Source organism: Centroberyx gerrardi, chromosome 22 (genome assembly GCF_048128805.1).
Source record: "Centroberyx gerrardi isolate f3 chromosome 22, fCenGer3.hap1.cur.20231027, whole genome shotgun sequence".
Taxonomy (NCBI): domain Eukaryota; kingdom Metazoa; phylum Chordata; class Actinopteri; order Beryciformes; family Berycidae; genus Centroberyx; species Centroberyx gerrardi.
In genome coordinates this window covers 15,065,706-15,079,214 of record NC_136018.1, presented here as the reverse complement: position 1 = coordinate 15,079,214, position 13,509 = coordinate 15,065,706, and the positions used below count along the sequence as shown (strand labels likewise).

The 13,509-nt window shown below is 43.6% G+C and overlaps 1 protein-coding gene across 1 annotated transcript in view; it reads left to right on the top strand.

The window, feature by feature from the left end:
* ctnnd2a (catenin (cadherin-associated protein), delta 2a) overlaps positions 1-13,509 on the top strand; it is a 248,375-nt gene that overhangs the window by 193,257 nt on the left and 41,609 nt on the right. Inside the window, exons 17-19 of the mRNA XM_078291542.1 lie at positions 2,380-2,497; positions 6,252-6,434; positions 10,895-11,068. Of these exons, the coding sequence (XP_078147668.1) occupies positions 2,380-2,497; positions 6,252-6,434; positions 10,895-11,068 (475 nt within the window). The remainder of the gene's footprint in view (positions 1-2,379; positions 2,498-6,251; positions 6,435-10,894; positions 11,069-13,509) is intronic.

Sequence of the window (13,509 nt, the reverse complement as noted above, 5' to 3'; positions counted from 1 at the left end):
TAGTGTGCAAATCAGATTTTTCAACAAGGCTATTGGTTAGCTAACCAGATACTGTGGTTAGCTAGCTAACAAGCAGACATTATCTAAACACAGTTAGATCTATCAGTGATGAACTGATCAGTTCTCAGTCAAAAACTGCACAGAAATTACCCATGTCTGTTCCATAATGTTGAGACGGCCAAGTCCAAAATTTAGAAACACAATCTGCTGTTGTTGCCAAGAGTGTGGACCTCCAAGATGGCTGTGGGAGGATGTGTGACGTCACCTTACAGCCCTCCATACCCACCTCTACATCAGTGTAGCCACCTCCCTTCAGCACCACATACCTACTTCACAACTTCCATTAATATTGTCTAATATAACAATGTGACAGTATTATCACCGTTGACAACTGAGTTGAGTGCAACTGATTTTGCAGATTGTGAATATGCTGGAAACAAATTAAAGTTGGTAGTAATGTAGTGAGTGGCTGTCACCGTGGGGTTTTGTCGAGATTCTTATGCCGTGCATGTGAAATACATTTGTCTCCTGGGTATACACACACACACACACACAGAGACACACACAGCTATATGCTATAATATTGATTTCCCTGAAGGCTGCCTATAGTAGGACACACACACACACACACACACACACACACACACACACACACACAAAAGCACAGACACATTTTTTTATTCACTTAGAAAAATGTCCTATTGTTATCTTTCAGTGCATGCCACTTTTGGGCAGCAGGTTGACTGTAATGTATGTGGCTGTATTTTGAAAAGAAACTAAGAAAATAACTAACCAAGAAACAAACCTGTGAGCGAAGTTGCCTGTGTTTTTTGTACAGACCTATTATTATTTTCTTTTCATAGCACAGTGGAAATGTTTATGCATTCTAATGATCTCTTGCCCTATTTCTGACATGCCTCGTTTCTAAAGGTTTTCTTCCACACAGATTTGGTGCCGGCAACCACATTTCAGCCAAAAAATATATCTTGATATTTTGTCATCAAAATCAAAAATGACTTTCTCCAATTTTCTGTGACATTTCAAAAGTTAAAATGAATTTCTATCATGATTCATCATAATTATTGGCAACACTATGACTACCACATCTATAGAATATTATAATGGAAGTGCACATAGTATACTAAAATGATCAGTGTCATGTCTTCTAATGCATACAAAATAAACCATGAAGAATCACAAATTATCCTTGTTCTCTTCAAGTAAACTGATAACGTTGAGTAATATAGATCTTAAAACATTAGAAGTAATCAGACATTAGAAGGTTGTCCGACAAAGTGATAAGTGTCGATATAATGCATCAGTAAGCATTATGTGTTCTTATAAGCATGGTCATAAGGCATTATGAGTGTATTATAAATTCTTTATGACTGTCCTTATAATGCTCTATAAACACGGTCATCATAGAAACTCATTATTGTTATTAGGAGCTCAGGAGGAACACCTCAGTAAGAGTGTGTGTTTGTTGGTCCGTTCCTTCATTGGTGTGTAACGCTTTTTGCCACACACACAGTGCTTAGGGGAATCACAGTACACACTGTTTAGGCGGCACAGAGCCCTAAGAGCTTTGCATAAGGGAAATCCACACCAGGCAGGACGATTGAAGTCAAACGAGCATCAACCCACTCACCTATAATAAATGCTATAAACATCATTTTCATGTTTATTGTATTGAATTCACTATGGAATAAGATCAAGCAGCATTTTGAAAAGTGACTCAGTGTGTGTAAGTCAGTATATCTGTCTCAGAGACGACTCCTCGCTGTAACCCAAACAACTCCACCCCAGTGCCACCCACCTCTACCTCCAGCTCAATTAAAATTCTATTCAACGCATTATCTTATTGGCAAGATTGCCAATAATAAACTGAACAATATTGTCAAATTATCAAAGCGGTGTTGGTGTGACTGTTAGCTGTGAAGTTCAAGCACCAACTGTCTGACTAAAGCGGCTTTTTTTCTGGATTCAACTCAAGTGCTTTAAATTGAAGTGGGCCTTCGGGGCGTAGATTGAGATGTTTCCAGAATTTTAATGCTCCCTTTTCAATTGTTTCGTTAAAGGAGAGCTGCCAGGTTCCCCTGTATCTGTCTCGCTGGCTCTCTCTCTCTCTCTCTCTCTCTCTCTCTGTCTCTGTCTCTCCCTGGCTCTCTTTCTCTCTCTCTCTACCTGTCTCATCTCTCTTTTTTACCAACTTTCTCTCTTTCTCTCCCATGTCTGCCTGTCTTCACCTCCCTCCCTCTTACCAACTTCTCCCTCTCTCTCTCTCTCTCCCTTCTCTCCCTTTCTCTCTCTCTCTCTCTCCCCCTCCCTCTCTCTGCCTCACACTGAACAGTCTCCTGTGTGTGTGTGTGTGTTTTGCAGGAATGTGAGTTCAGCAGGCGAGGAGGCGAGGCGGAGGATGAGGGAGTGTGACGGCCTGACAGACGCTCTGCTGTACGTCATCCAGACCTCTCTGGGCAGCAGCGAGATCGACAGCAAGGTGTGTGTGTGTGTGTGCGCGCATGTGTGTGTGTGAGATTGTTTTTGGGTATCGAAGTACTCAGAATCCAAACAGTTACCTCTCGCTGCGAAGTTGAGTGGTGCAGCTTTAAGTGTGTTTTTTATGTTGTCCTATTTTTTTTGTTTTTGTTTTGTGTTGTGAAGGCATGCGTGTGTGCTTGGGCATGTGTGTGTTAGCGTGTTATCTGTGTGTGTGTGTGTGCGTTTATGACTCAGTGTGTGTGGGCCAGTCAATACTACATAAACAGTGTCGTGGATGGCTGCCTTCTCAAGGTCTCCCTGTCTCCCAGCCTCTCTAAATGGCCGTCCTTAATCACTGTTTAACCGCCAGCCCCTCTCCACCGTCTGACTGCAGTCACCGGAGGGGCACGGCTGTCTCCACAGTAACGAAGATTGATTGGCAGGTGCAGCGGCCAATGGTCACCGCTGCATTAGCGACGTGCATTAGCCATGCGCTTGTGCTCACCACTGTCATTCTGGTCTCTGTCTGTCTACCACCTTTTCTTTTTTTTCTGATCTCCCTGCTGTGTTTTTTTTTATCTCGGTCTGACTTGGCTGTCTGTCTAGTTTTCACCGTATTTGTCTCTGTATCTCTTGCTCTCTCTCTGTCTCTCTCTCTCTCTCTCTCTCTACTTTGACTCAGACTCTCTCTCCTCCTCCCATTTCGATGGTGATTTGGTCTGGCACTTAAAACACCCTATTAGAGAGCAGATCTCAAAGGATCAAAAAGATATAAGCAATATGAGATGATAGCTCCGTTTCACCAATACATTGCTCAGGTGAATTTAAGAAATTTATATTCGTGAGTTCGGACAACTTTCTCCCAAAGTAAGAAAGCAGAGAGCCAGGGCTCTGCTCTTTGAAGTTATTAAGAGACACAAGTCGGAGTTGTTCCAGTAACACTGAATCATTGATTATTAACCAGTTAATGTGCCCATATCCTGGTCAAAATCAGGCCAGATGCTGCCAGTAGGCTCACAAAAATTGCTCTCTCCTTCTCTCTCAATGGAGCTTCAGGATTTGTGTTTTGATCATCGCCTCGGTTCTCTCCCCTCTGCCTTTCATGTCCACAAATCAAGACCAAACTGCACAAGATCACAGGAATATTCACATTTTATATGAGAATTGTTTTATGGTGGATTATCCCATTAACCATAATCTACAGACCTCTGCTATTATGCTACAAGTTCATGTACAGATGTGAGGGAGTTTGAGGGAGATTTAAATGGGTTTCACAGTATGTGGTGGCACACATGGTGCAAAGACAGACTGACTTCACAGACAGTTTAAAAGGAAGGTACAAGACCTCACAGACTAAACACATCACTCTACATATACATATTCAATATGATACTTATATTTTATACGTTATATAATATTGATATTTTAGTAACATTGCATACAATGTGATTGTTACTGTAGGGGAAAGTGTACTGTGTGTCCATTAGTACTTTCACTAGTAAAAAACAAACAGAATTCTTGAAGCAGCATAGTGTGCCAAGGCTGAAGCAACACAAGGTCGTACAGACTAGCCTTTTCAACAATTAACATTTAAATATGGCTCTTGGCTTGTATTGGTTTGTTTTGTAGATTCCTATACTACCTGAAGAGGGAGATTTCTGCCTAAGGTGTTAGATGGCATTTTCCATTGGGATCACCAGCAGTGCCAATGCTAACAAGCTGATTCTTGATTACCTGAAATGTCCATTTAGAAAATCTTTCCTACTATGAGCCCTAGTTCTCATTGTCAGCGGCTTAGTTGATGGGCCACTCTATTCTGACTCATTGTGGGCGGAGCCAGAGGCTCTGATTGCATCTATGTCATCATGCAGCTACAAAGTTTTGAACAGGCAAATTATGTAGTTTTCACTGTTTTGATATTGCCTTTCATAACATTACATCTTTTTAATGAGTTACCATTTCTCACTAGCAAGTGCTAATTAGGTAGCATTAATCAAACAAACAGGAAAAAAGGCAATAAAATGGCTTCAACATGGACTCCAATGATGCTTGCATCTTTCTGAGACCTTTAGTCATTTAAATAAAGGTTGTAGGGAACTGGGAAGTTTTAAATGGCTTTAATCAACTTCTCACCAATTTTGCACTTGCCAAGTAGAACTATTGTTCATAAAACAAAATCACATGGGTAGGGAAACAAGGAATTGCGGAAATCAGATTAGCTGTTGACTTCCGATGACAAAAAGTCATCGGAAGTCCACCCGCGTTCACTGTGTGAACGCGGGTGGACACCAACCATGGCCCGCTTTACTCCATGGTTCACAAACATTGCAGCTTCAAAATCCATGTAAATAAATGTCAATAAAAGGTCACTATTGACCTTATTCACCCGAGTGTTCTTTGAACACTTGGGCAACTCTACCAGAAAGGGCAAGTACAGACAGCTGTGTCCTACTGTTGTGTACCAAGATACACATCATCTGAACATCATTTCACAGGTTCCGCACTTAAAAACCTATTAGAAATGAATGGATCTCAAGAATCTAGAGGCCTCACATTTAATATATTTGGCTCATTATCACTAGAGTCCATGAGGTAATGAAGTGGCAGCAGGATGATGTAGTGAGTTGGGACACCAGAGGACCTGCGTCCATGCCCCCGTGTTTCCAGCCGCCCTGCTGAAGTGTCCTTGAGCAAGACCCTGAATCCTTCCCTGCTGCTGGAGTGCTGCTCTGTATCTGACCTTGACCTCTGACCTCCCCGTGGAGGCGGGAAGTATCACATTATTAATATTAATCCAAAAACCAAGAGTCTGTGCACTCCGTAAACCACGCAACCTCAAACAACAGCATGCTGAATAACTGTGAAATAACAGATCGAAATAGAAAATGTCACAGTAAATTGTAAATAAAATGTAACTTCTCCTACATCATTCCATTATAGCATGTGAATAGAATTTCAGACATGACTGCGGCTCGCTGGAGTGAGACATTGTTTTGTTTGCCGCGTCTCTCGAGGCTGTTCAATTACACTCCTTAGTTGTTTTTGTGTAAACCAACGGTCAGACAGAGAGAAGATTGATGATTTGTCTTTGTTAATTTCCACTCTGTTGACTCGATGACACCCCTTTCTAGTGATACTAAACACACACACACACACAAGCACACAACTCCAGGCAAAGTACACACACAGACAACAGATACTGTAAGTACTCGTTCTCTCTCACTCACACACACACACACACACACATTTCTCGGCTGGCGGGTGCGCCTCTAAACTTGGTGTTAAATGGGGTGTGATACAGTGTATTGGGCTCTGTCATTTTTCCTCATTTACCTGAGTTTCCTCTAATCTCATTTCAAAGTCAGAGCTAACAAAATACAGAAGCTGATTAAATGTGAGATTATCTCTCTTTCTCTTTTCTTCCCCCTCCCTCTCTCCCACCCTTTGTCTGTCTCCCTCTCCCTCTGTGTCTCTCACTCCCTCCTTATGTCTTGCTCGTGGGTGGGGGTGCGCGGCTCTTAGTGTAAAAGTGTGAGAGTGGGTGGTTTTTATTAGCGTGCTTCGACTTTTGAGTTTGCTCTGTGTTTTCAAGCAAGATGTATCATTAAATAACACCAAAAGCAAGTCTCTCTTCTCAACTGTCGCTCTTTGTTTCTTCATCTTTCTCTCTTCTCCTCGTCTCCTTTCCTACCTCACCTTCCTTCCCAGCCTCTCATCTTCCTTCTCCATTCTTCCTCCTAACTCTCTCTCTCTCTCTCTCTCTCTCTCTCCAGACCATAGAGAACTGTGTGTGCATCCTGAGGAACCTGTCGTACCGTCTGGCTGCGGAGACGTCCCACGGCCAGCAGGGGGGGTCGGAGGAGCTGGACGGCCTGCTTTGCGATGCCAACGGCCGCGACGGAGAGAGCTCCGGCTGCTGGGGCAAGAAGAAGAAGAAAAAGAAGGGCGCCGATCAGGTGAGGAAGGAGAGGAGACAATGGAGATATGGATGGATGGATTCATTGGTTTGTTTGTTGGTTGATAAACTGGTAGATGCAGTAGATTGCTAGATCTCAGGAGAGATGCGGTGGGCCAAAGTGTCAGTATCTATAAAAACCTTGTGTCAACAATCTTTTGGTATGTTTTTGTAATGTAGTTTACAGGTTAACATTGTCTCCCACATGTAGAAAATATTTCATGACAGGTGACCTAGGCAAAGCATTGATAATACATAAAATATCGAAAACACATGACCGCGGACAGGAGACTGAGGCAGATTTTTGCCATTCCGAATAAGCAACTTTGTGGAGATACCAGTTTTCTGCAAGACGGCGACAACGCACTGCATTTACATTGGAACAAAAAACATGTTTCAACTCTATCTGACCCCATATGTTATATTTTTTCAGGGCAAACAAATGTACAATGAATTCTAACTGGGGGGTTAAAAATTAATAAGTTGTGCCATGACACACACAGACGTGCACACAAAGTTTTTGAACACAAAACCAAAGCAAGGATTCACAGTTGCATGAACTAATATTTCTGGGGGGCCATCATCTTGGCAGGCCAAAGTAATGAAAAGCATGCAGTAAGCTACACAATATTTACAATGGTCTTGACAGTCACATGTGCTAACAGCCTAAGGAAGATGCAGTGAATCCATATCCACTTGACTTAATACCACATACATCACATATGCATGCATGCAGAAAATTAAAAGGACGGTCCTCGTGAAAAGCAGGAACGCAATGTTTTCACTGGGATGAGACAGCTTTGCCTTCAGCGGGGACTCTGAGGGGACCTGTGTGGTAAATAATGGAGAAAAGGGATGAAAATCATAGATCACAGAGTATTCTGCAAGCTGAGTTGAAAAGCATCAGCTTCCTTTATAATGTATTAACTGGGAGATTGAGCCTCATGAGCCACTTTCTTGCTGTTTTTATCACTCTTTTTATAGTTGAAACTAGTTTTTTTTAGTTCAAACCATAGCTTTTTTAGTTAAAAGCTTCATCATTCGCAGTTTTTTTTTTGCTGTGCTCTCTCCTCCCTGCTCTCCACTCTCTTGTGCTTTTTTTCACACTGTGAAGGTAGAGGTTGACTTCTCTCCATGGGCCAGTCATCATGTTCTCAGAGTCGAAAGCACACCTGACTTGCCTACAGAGCACTTAGACTGGGCTGCAAGCTTCTGTGTGTGTGTGTGCGCGCATGTGTGTGTGTGTGTGTGTGTGTGTGTGTGTGAGCCTTTGTGCATGTGTTCGCTTGAGTCTAATACATGTTGTAGAGAGACAGACAGGAAGACAGGCAGAGATGGACACACAGACAGCGAGACAGGCAGAAAGCAAAACAGGTGGGAGAGAACGAGATAGACAGAGAAAGTGATAGGGGTGGAAAGCAATAATAATAATATTCAAAACCCCACAGGGAGGTCAGAGGTCAGGGTCAGCTACAGAGCTGCACCTCGAGCTGGTAGGGATTCAGTGTCGTCCACTGCTGCCAAAGAAAAAGGAGAGAGAGAGACGACAGATAGAGGGAGAGGCAGTGAGAGAGAGAGAGAGACAGAGAGAGACGGGGGAGAGAGAAACATTGAGAGCATAAGAAACAGGTCAGGAGGGAGAGCGAGACAGACACAGGGAGAGAGAAGGAAAGGAGAGAGACGCAGGCTGTAATGTAGCCTCCTTAATCATTTATTAGAGGTTCAGACAGCAAGGCCGAGGTGCAGCACTGGAGCCTGAACTGGGCCTAAACACTCCTAATGGACTACTGGAACACACACACACACACACAAACAGTACATAAATTCAGCACAGTTCCCACGGGCCTTGAAAATCCTTGAAAATTTGTGGATTTGAGAAAAAAAAGGCATTGAAAGTTTTTGAAAATGAATGGATGGTCTTGAAATTACTTGATTTTTTCACATTAAAAGATGGCACCCAAATTCATCAGTATGCCTCAGCTCTCTGGATCAACACTTCCCATCCTGAGGAAAACCCTGTGAAGGCGATCTGCAGGTTTAAAATGTATCCTATAAGACGTGTCAATTTTGAGTCCTTGAATCGCACCAAACAAGAGCTTGAAATTAATTGAAAAGGCCATGAATTTGATGTCCAAGTGAGTGTGGGAAGCCTGATTCAGCAAAGCACACATGCTGAGCTGTACACATACTGCATGCGCTGATATGCACTTTAAAGCTGCGTATGAAATATCACCTCCAGCCATTTGATGTATTTGTAGTATTATGTGTCCATGTAGGTGTGCATTTTTGTTTGCGTTTGGGTGGTTGTGATAGTCTTTTTGTGAGTGAGTGTGTGTGTGCGTTTACCTCATAGCCCCAGGCCAAGGTTTATGCTTCTGGATACAAAGTCTTTGACGTTCCCTTGTTGATATTACCAGCCTAGCGAGTCTATATTTCCCACTACGCTGTAAAACCACTGGGAATTTTTTCAGAATTTTTTTTTTATTTTTATGGAATATTTTGCTCACATGTAACACCTTTGGTGTTCTTCCCATAGGAGCTGCTTGATTTGAGAATTTTCTTGAATCAAGTGGTTTTCAATTTTTATCTATTTGAAGACTCAACGACTTGTTAAGATAATTATTTTTTGCACTGAGCGACTTGAATACATTTGCAAGTTTTTTTTATCTGCTTAATCTTTAGATAATATTAAATATACAAATTATGCATTCATATGTATATAGGATGCCTCTAGACAACAGGGAATACTGTACTGTGATAGAGTCGAGGTGTTAGTCTCTTCTTGTAGTACTTCCACATACCTCAAATCATAAGAGGCCTTTGATTGCATGATCAGAGAACGCTGGTGTCTATGTATAGCTGCACATTAAGTCACACACACACACACACACACACACACACACATACACACACACGCACACACCATAGCACCTCTCTCAGGAAACACACTAGCCTAGTTTCCATGAGAGAAAGGGAGGAGGATAAGCAACAGAGCAAGAGCAAGAAGGTCGTGAGAGGAAGAGAGGCAGCGGGAGAGAGGAGGATGGAAATAGATGAGGAAGAAGAAGAAGAGAGAGAGACCGGGGAAAGAGGGAGAGAGTGAGAGAAAAAGACGGCGATAAAGCAAGAGAGAGACGGGGAGAGAGAAAGAAGGAGCAGGAGAGAGGAAGAAGAGGAGAAAGAGATGGAAATAAAACAAGAGAGAGAGACAGATGTTGGCTCATGCCTAGCTGAAAAAGGTGTGGGCATGTCACTCAACAACAGAGAGGTTCACACATCAAGGGACTCCATTGTAGGGGAGGAGAGGAGGAGGATAAAGATAAAGAGGAAGAGAGGTGTGCAGCTTTAGGGTTTATTGCTCAAAGCGGGAGGAGGAGTGAAATGTTCTCCCATAGTCTCTGTGTTCAAACGTTTCTCTCTTTTTGCCCCTTTCCACCCCCCAACCCCCACCCACCCCCACCACCACCGCCGCCGCTCTCTGCTACATCACAGGGTGACAGGGAATCATTTACACAGGCTTTCTCCGAGTCTCTTTGACTTTTTAAAATAGGTCAGGGTGTGCTGCTTGGAGATCTCCGTTCGCTTCCAGACGCACGCACAGTCATCCTGAGCTAACGCAACACAAGCACACACACCGAGACGCACTTAAGACACGCGAGTACATATGCTCATGAGTACACACACTGTTATGGATCTGACTATCGTGTCATTTTTCAGATTTTACGCGAATATTTGCTTTTTTTCTTATGAAATACTGAATAGTTTTCAGCCTCTAGGCCTCCTCTGATGATAAAATGAAACGACCTGAAAAGGGAAAATAATTATTTGGAGTGAACTGTTCACCACCACTTCACCAAGTAGGCATCGCTTCTTTTTAATGAGTCAAAAGCCAAAACGTTTGTGAACCACTGGCCTAGAGGTTAGAGAATCTGGCTGATGACCAGAAGGTTCAATTCAGTTTGAATCCCAGGAGCAGCTGGGAAAATGTGGGTGGGGAAAGTGAATGAGTAACACTCTCTTCACACTCTCTTCTCTCTTGTTGTCTCCACAACAATTACTGCAGAAGTGCCCTTGAGCAAGGCACTTAACCCCCAGCTGCTCCAGTGGAGCTGCTCAGCGGCCAGCAGTAGGAGACTGTGGTTGTACTGGGCTGCTCCCAGCTGTGAAAGTGTGGAACTGCGTGAATGTGAAACAGGGAATTGCTGGAAAAGAGTTCAATGTGCTCAGTTGACTTTCCCTGGATAAATAAAGGTTAAAAATAAAAGTTAAAAAAAAAATGTCCCACAAAAACAAACGCACAGCAGATCAGGATGCTGCTGCTGACAGTGGTTAATGATGATGATGATGACAACTTACCCTCTCCCCCTCCCTCTTCTTCCCTCTCCTCTCTCCATCCTCTTCCATCTTCTTCACCCCTCCACCCCGCCTCTCCTCGACTCGACTCCCCTCCCCTCCCTGCAGTGGGATGGCGTGGGCCCCTTTCCGGACACGGCGGAGCCCCCCAAAGGAGTTCAGATGCTGTGGCACCCCACCATCGTGAAGCCCTACCTCACCCTGCTGTCTGAATGCTCCAACTCCGACACCCTGGAGGGAGCAGCAGGGGCCCTGCAGAACCTGGCCGCAGGCAGCTGGAAGGTAAGGAACGAGTTTAAGTTTACTTATTTCTTGACTTGGAACTTCTCTGTCATACATGAACACTTATTGTAAGTCACTTTGAAGCAGAGCGTCAGCAAAATGCCGCAAATGTAAATGTGGGTTTAACTTCATTTTATTGTCCATTATTGTTGAAGGAAGGAATTCATCATAAGCTCGTCTCCATCCCAGGCACTCAGTGAACGTAGACACTCACACACGGTATACACAAAACATTTGTGCAGATAAAACACAGATAAAGCACTTCATTCACGCTGTAAGTAGGACAAAGTATTGAAGTACGTGTGTGTGTGTGTGTGTGTGAATGAGTATGTGTGCAGGCTACCTAGCTACCAACAACTGAGTCCTATTTAGAAAGTCTCAGAGCCTGAAGCCAAAACCCGCGCTGCAGCCAGACGGTTAAATGTACCAATACTTGTGAAATGTTCTGCTTCCATACCTCAAGCAGACAGGGTCCATTCGCACAAACGGATTTAGTCCAAAACATAGTGCAGGGTCTGCTTCTATTGAAAAGGAATGTGGTGAGTTACAGTCAGGGATGGTAATTTTACCGGCTGGGCAAATGTAAATCAGTATCAGAATGACCTTGCTGAGTATAATAAATGTACGGGAACTGGTGGCCGTGATGCAGGATCATATTGACAACTCTTCCTAGTTCAGTAAGTACATACAGGCACGACAGGACTTCACATCGTGAAAGGGGGGAGATGCAGGACATAAACGACAATAGACTATGTATCCACTCTACATGTGTACAAAAAATCATTCTATTACTATGTAAATTCAAGCAGTATGGCATATACTATGGTGCAAGCAGCAGTGCAATGGAACAACGTACCATGATAGTAGAACTGGAGCAGGAAACGATTCGGTGTCTTGCCGACGCAGGTATATGAACCTCCGGTTAAAGGACGCCGCCCTGCTGACCTTAAATATATTTAGTACTATCCCATGTCTTTATATGTACTATTGTTCAATAGTGTGTAATATTGTCCAGTAATAATGCAATAGCTGTAATCGTATGAATGCTCCAACCCCGACACGCTCGGGAGTGCAGCCAGGGTTCAACAGCGGCTGACGGATGGAAGCAGCCCGACAGTAATAATGTATGAATCACGCGGTTATATTGTAGTGTATTGGGCAGGGCAGCTGTAGCCTTGAGGGAGGTGAACATGAGGGAAAGAGGCAAAAAAGCATGAGAGCGTAACCTTGGAATGGCCTTGAAATCACGAGGGTGCATCAGACATTTTGTTGCTCTTCAAACGGGGCTGAAAGCATTTATTTGGATAAAACGAAAATGTAAATTTTAAAGGTTACATTCGTTTTTTTCTGTATGGGAGGTGAAAACTTTAACACTTAATGTCTCAAAAGTGCTTTGAATGTAGATGGCGACTTAATAAACGATAGGCGGATGTCGGCCTGTAGTGCTAACAGAGGTGTAAGCATCAAGAGGGGGAGAGAGGAAGGGGAGCGCACTACGGCAGAGAGGGATCTCTCTTCGGTCCTGTAGATGTGCGTGGGAGGGCTGTGTATCTGATTTTGGTTTGTCGAGTACCTCCGGTGTTAGAGCTCTCTGCTTTGCACGCCATAGCTGGGGATGGATAGAGAGAGAGAGAGAGAGAGAGAACGAGAGAGAGAGAGATGGAAAAGGGAGCTAGATAGGAAGAGACAAGGCAGAAGGAGGAAATGGTGGGGGCAGGTGGTCTCCAGGAAATCACAATTTCTATTTCGGGGAATCACTGCGTGTGTGTGTGTGCGTGCGTGTGTATTGTTGCGTCTTGTCTAAGCAAGCTCCCTCTCCTGGCTTAGAGAATAGCGCTGCTAACAGTTTTAGAGGGGGATGTGCTGGCGTACTGCTGGCGCGCTCTAGGCTCGGCTCGCTAAGCTCTTGGCTAAGGCATAGGATCTTTTCCCTCCAAGGGTGAATACACACTGAAAGATTTATTTCTTGAACTGATTATAAGCACCAAAGTTTGGCCCGTGTTGGTCTCTAAGAAGAACAGTGTTGTGTTTTAACCTTTATGTAATGGGTTAAAGGTTTTACAGAAACTCTCTGCTTCGCACGTGTCCAGTTACCCACAGCCAATCCTGGGAGCTGTCTAGCACAGTGGTTCTCAACGCGGGGTCCGTGGACCACCAGGGGTCCTTGAGGGGGTTCCAGGGGGTCCCCAGTCAAATTGAGGAATGGTTAAACTTCAGCATTATTTCATTTACAAGAAGTTAACACAATTGGAGAATGTAGAAGAATTACTATTTTGATCATAGTTTCACTGTTATCTCTCTACCTACAATACAGATAGTCATGGGATTCTGGACAAAATCATAGCTAACATTAAAAATATTCACAGATTTGGGTCCAAGAGACAAAATCTCATCAAATGGGGGTCCATGGCCCTGATGTGGACTAAATTACGGGGTCCTTG